This window comes from Ammodytes marinus (assembly GCF_949987685.1).
Source record: "Ammodytes marinus genome assembly, contig: scaffold_597, whole genome shotgun sequence".
NCBI classification, from domain to species: Eukaryota; Metazoa; Chordata; class Actinopteri; order Uranoscopiformes; family Ammodytidae; genus Ammodytes; species Ammodytes marinus.
In genome coordinates, this window is record NW_027648599.1 from 1 (window position 1) to 7,327 (window position 7,327).

At 44.3% G+C, this 7,327-nt stretch overlaps 1 protein-coding gene across 1 annotated transcript; it reads left to right on the plus strand.

Annotated features, from left to right (window-relative positions):
- Nucleotides 1–495: 495 nt before the first annotated feature.
- LOC307270269 (A disintegrin and metalloproteinase with thrombospondin motifs 2-like) lies at nucleotides 496–6,723 on the plus strand (the record flags this gene model as incomplete). Its single annotated transcript, XM_080054155.1, has 13 exons — nucleotides 496–525; nucleotides 1,572–1,685; nucleotides 1,776–1,921; nucleotides 2,257–2,432; nucleotides 3,662–3,795; nucleotides 3,915–4,038; nucleotides 4,580–4,660; nucleotides 4,784–4,947; nucleotides 5,069–5,225; nucleotides 5,326–5,461; nucleotides 5,624–5,831; nucleotides 6,216–6,345; nucleotides 6,536–6,723. Coding segments are annotated over 13 exons (1,788 nt in total), but the record flags the coding sequence as incomplete, so codon positions are not given.
- Between the last annotated feature and the right edge of the window lie 604 nt (nucleotides 6,724–7,327).

The following is a 7,327-nucleotide window of genomic DNA, read 5'->3' on the forward strand; positions in this document are numbered from 1 at the left end:
AACCAGCAGTTAGTTTGTTATCTCTGATCTACATTGTAATGAAAGAATAACACGTATAAAACTATTGACATTATTCTGATGTCCACTGCTTTCCTCTCCCGCCCACTGGTTGGATTGGCATCTTGCTTAAAAGCAGGTAATTGTTTTTTTTTTATAGCAATTTCTTTTTTTCTGATATTCATGTCAGTTATGCTAATGCTTTTCTTATTTTAACAAAACACTTACTTTGATACCACGGTGTGCATCTAAATAAAGCGGCCACAAAGAGTATCTTTGTTAACACGAGGCGTCACTTAGGAGAAAAGCTTCATCCAGCCTCAGCAACTTGCTAGGCATCTTACTTCTCTCCTGTCACCCCTCACCCAATATATGACTGTGAAGCCACTGTGGCACACTGTTGGGGAGCTGTTGCTTGATTGACAAAGGGCTTGTTCAAGGGCTTTGCACACCTTGCTAGATTACCCTCTATTCTCTTGTCAAACCCATTCCCTTCAGCTACAAAAGGCGGGCCAGTCAGGAACGCAGGTAAGGTAACCCCACCTCCCGGAAGACATGTGGCCCGTCATTTGTTTTGACTCAGATTTTCATTTCTCTATTTGTCCTCTGAGGTTGTAATTGTTCGTAGTGTTGCTCCTTACTTTTCATTTTTACTGTATTTGTTTCTCTGTTCTACCCATCGTCATATTTTGGACGTTAGTCTGCAGGATTCTAAAACGCTCATTTCCAGAAAAAGTGGCAATAAAATCCCTAAAACACTTTGACTCTACTGGTTGAGTGGCTGTGGTGCAGCTAAACAGTTGAACTGTACCATACCCCGACTCTTTTCCTGTAAATCTGTGTTAAATCAAGGCAGCGCTGGCAGGAAGAGCCCCATTATATTGGCACACTTTGAACCAGTGGAAAAGGTTGGAAAGATGTCTTTCCCATTTAAGGAGAAATGGCTGAGCCAGAACAGAGGCTGTTTTTCCATGTTTCACTTCAGCTTTTAGGATCCTCCAGTCTGATGCCATTGGTGATTACCTACCACAGTCTAGCCATTGATTGTGACTGGCCCTCTGACCTGCAAAGGCCCCCTAGGGGTCATAGTGGGTAGGGAAGTCTGTGGAAAGGAGGGAGGAGGGCACGGCCCCTCAGAAACTGGACTGCAGGTCACTTCGGTGGAATCCTCATCAATGCTTTATATAAGACAATTTGGTCCTTTATCTGTGTCTAGGGCCCTCTTAGAGGTCAATGGCACCTCACCTTTTGGCCTGTTAACCTTGTGCCCTCTGTCCTCTGACCTCCATTGTGCCCTAAGTAAACCACGGGCTGTCTCAATCTGAGAGTCTTGTCTCTCTCTCATCCTTTGGTTTAGTTTGCATGAATGGCTGTGTGTTTCTCAGTGGAGCGTAGTGTACAGTACAGTGACAGTGCAGAGTCTTTGTGGTTATTGTTGGGTATAACACTGTTGTGGTAATTGTTGTGGTGATATTTCTCTTCTCATCTCTATTTTTATTTTCATTAATTAGTATTTTGTCTCATGATGGTTGGCTTTGATTGTAAAAAGGAGTCTCTTTCTCTGTGCCCTGCAGTATCGCACATTTGACCCGTGTAAGCAGCTGTGGTGTAGCCACCCAGACAATCCCTTCTTCTGCAAGACCAAGAAAGGACCACCCATCGATGGCACCATGTGTGGGAATGGCAAGGTATTTATACCCTTTCTGTTACAGAAAGGTGATTTGATGGCACGCTGTATCCCAATAGCAACCGCGTCTTGTATTCTTTGCCTGTTGCAGCATTGCTTCAAAGGTCACTGCATCTGGCTGACGCCTGACATCATTAAGCAAGATGGAAACTGGGGTTCATGGAGTGAGTTTGGCCAGTGCTCCCGCACCTGTGGTGGAGGCGTGCAGTTTCGCACACGCGACTGTGATAATCCTAGGTATGAAACGGTGTATCCCAATGTGTATGTGTACATGTGTGAGTTGGTTAAAAAAAGTAATAAAATTGCAGTTTCATCTGTGATTTAAATTTGTTTTAACAAATGATATCTCAAAATGAGCCCTTGATAGTTAACCTTTAATATTTGTTGCACTAACTGCAGATGGTGATAATACATAGAGGCTATTTTCTTTTCATTAACATAGATCAGATCAAGTGTTGAATGTAACATTTCCAGACAATATTTTTTAAATAAAAGTCAATGATTTTGGCTTTTATTGAAACTTGACATATATTTTCAAATAACCTGTGTCCCGTGCCCTGCATTCCATTCAGACCAGCCAACGGCGGGCGTTCATGCGTTGGAGCGACTTATCAGTTCCAGATGTGCAACACCGAGGAGTGTGAGGATATCTACAGTGACACGCGGGAGGATCAGTGCCACTCTTGGGACCCGCGCTCTGAACCGCACAGCAACAAGCACCACTGGATGCCTTACGAACACCCCGACTGTGAGTGTAGACACATGGGAAGAGGATAAAGTAGTTTGATGGAGAATAGAGGCTGCCATCATAACAAAGATACCAGGCTGGGAATAACAAACCCTTCAGTGATGATGATACAGTGTGGAAGTCGTAAAATAAGAATGAAAACCAAAAAGAGGAAGCAAACACATGATTGTGGAACGCGGCTGGCTTTTAGTGGCTTTGGTATATATAGGTTGTGCTCTGCTAAGGTCATTGACATCTGGCTGTCCAGCTGAGGCTGAGTACAGCTTTGAGAGCCACGACTACGCCCTCCCATAAAAACACACCATCTCTTTGAAAACAATCTTCTTTGAACTTGGTATTCTTTCTCCACCCAATCTGAAGGCATTTGAACCTCACTAACCCCGTCCTCCTCCATCTCATTCTCCATCCATGTATCAGTTTGCATATGGACAAACAATGGGATCCTATTCTAGTTCTTCAGTTATCCACTTAATGTTTAACAGCTCTTTACATTATCGAGAAGTATTAAAATGCCTTATTGTGGTTGAAAAGTCCAACCGCTCAATAGGTGTCACTGCCTTATTGAGTTTTAGATACGCACCTAAGGTCAAGTTGTGCACACGCCACTGATATAGATATGTTCCACTTTTAAAGGTGTAAATAATGATATAAATGTATTATGTGACCCATAAGTATAATTGCACCTGTAAATTACAAAGCACGGCACCAGCCCCCTTTGTTTGTCACAGCGTATCTTGAACGAATAATTCTTTCAGTTCATTCACCCTCAGTTCAACTTGAAAAGTATGTTTTCTCCACACATTATACTTCTCCAGTAGCTAGTCAGCCCCCTGCTTATTAGTGTCAAAGCAGCATAAAACAGTGTCTCTGGATTATGTCCATCTGAAATAACTGAAGCGAGAGTCATTCTTACACTCAGATGAACTGCCAGGTTTTGTCTCTGGAGGCTCACATAGTTGTAGTATGAGTCACACAGACAGACACGAGACAGAGGCTCACGAGCGCTTATTCAGAAAATAAAAAATAATAATGCCGTGTTGTTTGTAAATATGACATCATCAAAATGCATCACAAATGGGCCATCCTGGCACTCATTTAAATTAATTGGGTCATGTTTGTGTGTGTGTGTGTGTGTGTGTGTGTTTGTGTGTGTGTGTGTGTGTGTGTGTGTGTGTGTGTGTGTGTGTGTGTGTGTGTGTGTGTGTGTGTGTGTGTTGTTTGTTTCCCAGCTAACAAACGTTGCCACCTGCATTGCCAGTCCAAGGAGACACGAGATGTGGTCTTCACGCAGAGAATGGTTCTAGATGGCACACGCTGCTCATACAAGGACCCGCACAGTGTGTGTGTGCGTGGCGAGTGTGAGGTGAGTGACGTTATGTGTGTGTATTTGTGTGTGTGTGTGTGTGTGTGTGCGTGTATAGCACCACAGCTGCATGTATTCAGATCCACACGTGTTAAACTTTCCATGTCCTCATGAAACAGAAAGTGGGCTGTGATGGTGCGGTGGGCTCGTCAAAGCAGGAGGACAAGTGTGGAGTGTGTGGGGGAGACAACTCCAGCTGCAAAACCTTCAAAGACACCATCACACGCACTGCCAAGAAACAAGGTAAACACACACTAACAGCCTCAATAATCCTTATTTAAATCTAGGACATACTTGACTCGGTTCCATTGGTTTAGCAGCTGTCTATCAAGCTGGTAAGTACAGCAGGATAAATAGCCGGCCGGCCTTATTATCTGTACGCATCCCCAACACATGTTAAGTATTGTGCAGCTAAACATTGCCCTCTAGAGGTGGATTTGTGACAATGTCCAGACCTTCAGTTAGAGCTGTGTGGACATGTTTCCATGTGAATTGAGCATTGCCAAGAGGTTACGTCAATCCTCACTTTACTGGCTTATATTTATTACTCTATTATTTAACTCTTGACTCTAGGACGGACCTTTTATTACATCATGAAAATTCCCAGCACACGACGTTTACTCTGGATGAAAATCAAGACCGTAATGGGTTTGAACCAGTGAGCAAGGGTAGCTGGTTGAGTTCTTTACTGGATTAGCCGAGGCTCAGATCCGGAAAGTGTAAAATGAGCTTTTGACTGTGTTGACGTCACTAAAACAGATGTGTGGGGGTTTTTTTTTTCCAGGTTTCCTCAAAGTTCTTGAAATCCCCAGAGGAGCGAGACACTTACTGATCCAAGAGCTGAGATCAACTTCACACACTTTAGGTATTTGAAATGGCACATTTTTTTTTCTTCCCCCCTTACTGGATGCATATATTGTGTTGTTATTGTAAACGTGTATGTATGGTTCAAGTCTAATCAATGTATATTGCTCACCCCTGTCTGCAGCCGTAAAGAACGTAGCATCTGGACTCTTCTTCCTAAACGGGGAAAACGATTACCCAGATTCCCGCTCGCTCATAGAAAAAGGCGTGGAGTGGGAATACGACAATGACAACGACAAGGAGACTCTTCAGACCACTGGGCCCCTCAGACACGGAATTCTGATCATGGTACACATTGAAATGAATATCATTATAGTAGTAGTGATGTGTGGCTGAACACAGCATGTCATTCTAATATCAATGATCTAAAGTTCTCTCACTTATTCTACGATGATCTTTCTGTTTGTAGATGAAGTTACATGGGGACGAGGACGTGAATTTGTCTTATAAGTACATGATGAACATAGACATCGACTCTGCCATCCAGAACAACATGCTGGTGGAGGACAGTGCCTATGAGTGGGCTCCAAAGAGATGGTCCTACTGCTCCAGGGCCTGTGGTGGAGGTACAGCAGAGCAAAGAATATACTGTGTGTATTCTGCATGCCTATCATTATGTGTCTGTGCATTAACATTCGGTCACACTTTCCAACCACTCGTCCATAGGCAAGCAGTACCTGAGATACGGCTGCAGACGGAAGGTTGACAGTAAGATGGTCCACAAGAGCTTCTGTAACAAATCCAACATGAAGCCCAGAGGAGACACCAGAGACTGCAACCAGAAGTCCTGCCCTCCACCCATGTATGCATTGTATTCATGTGTCACAAAATGTAGAAAATAAACAAAATTGTGAGGCTTTTCCTATTTTTTAGCTAGGCCATTTTGCTCCCCTCCTATTCCATTGTTAGTTAAGCACTGTGACTTTTCGAATGCCCTCACAACTCCTGTTTCCCTCTTCCCCAGTTGGGTGACAGGGGAGTGGCAGAACTGCAGCAAACCATGCGGAAAGACCGGCATGCAAATCCGCCCGGTCAGCTGTGTCCAGCCGTCAGATGACAACACCACGCGCTCCATACACAACAAACACTGCAACGACGACCGGCCAGAAGCCCGCAGGTCCTGCAACCGCCACGCCTGCCCCACACAGTGGAGAGTGGGGCCATGGTCACAGGTAGGCAGGCAGGACATGACTCAACACAAATCAGACAGAAAATTAATATTTGGCCGATCTATTTTCTGAAAAAATACTATTTTTTTTTTGTTATTGCAGCCCAATAGCTGGTATTTTTTGAGGCATTTAGAGTTTAAACTGTCACAGGACTCGCTCAGAATTCTATTCTAGGCTATTTTGACAATCCTCTGAGAAACAGATCATGTGATCTTAACTGTTGCTCCTCACAGTAAAGGATACCAAATACATAATATGATAAAATAATCATAATGTTGATATTCTTTACATGGCTTTGTTTTTTTGTTTTTTTTGCATTTTGTAAACCTTTTATAACGATATTTACCAATTGGTTTATTACAATGTGTTCATGTACTTTAATTCCAGTGCTCGGTGAGCTGTGGTAATGGCACCCAGCAGAGGCAGGCTCTGTGCCACACCAGGGACAACACCATCGGACTGTGTCTGGACAGCAAGCCCGACACTATCAGAGTCTGTCGCATGGATCCATGTGCCAGTGAGTGTTAAGGAACCTCCAAATCTTTTTAGCATTAATATAAACATGTTGCCTCATCTTTGTCATTGCTTGAAATAATCTGTGAAGTTCCTTAAATGCATAGAGACAAGCAGGCCCTGATATCAGTATAGAGAACAAAGAAAAGGTCACTTTGACGCCTCCGTCCCTCTCTCCTCTCTTGTCTCTGCAGAGGGCTCATCAGACCTGAACAAGAACGGCAACATCCTGATCCAGTGGCTGTCTCGGCCCAACCCCAACTTCCCCAAGATCTCCTCACGTAAAACCTCCCTGTATAGCTCTCAGCCCGGGCTCCACAGCCTGTCTGTGTTCTGCTGGGCCCTGCCCATCTCTGTCCTCCTGCCTCGCCTGGCCCCCTGACCCGCTCCCTCTGTGCCTGAGCCCACGCCCGTGAGCGAGCGGCAAAGCTTTTCGCTTCTCTTTTAAGGGGGGGGCATGTTGCCTCTCTCTCTCTCTCTGTGTCTGAGACAGCTCTGACTGGGGGGAGGTCTCTGGCTCCTGTGTGTGCTAGTTGGGTCTCTCTTGCTCTGTCTCTCTCTCTCTCTCTCTCTCTCTGTCTCTCTCTCTCTCCTTTGTGGAGCATTGTGTTGTAACCACTGGCCAGTCGAAAACTCAAAAGATCAACAAAAAAAATTGATGTGAAAAGGATTCGAAGTGGCAAGGCGAACTAGGTTTCTCATTGGCACCTGTCGAGACGTGTTGAAGAGCCGTTCATGCGTGAGGGACCCCCTCTGCATCCGGTGGCCATGTTTTGCGCGTGCTAGCTGCGTGTCGTCATGGGTTACCACTCCTGAGATGCAGCTGCGCTTTTTCCTTTTTGTAGCGCACTGTCATTGTGGGGAGACACAGGTGGGAAAATAAACAGAAAAAGGTATATAAATATCTATATAGTAAAAAAAAAAAAGTTATATAAAATATGAAAGCTTTATTGTGAATGTGATTTTGTCACAATGAGGACATCTTT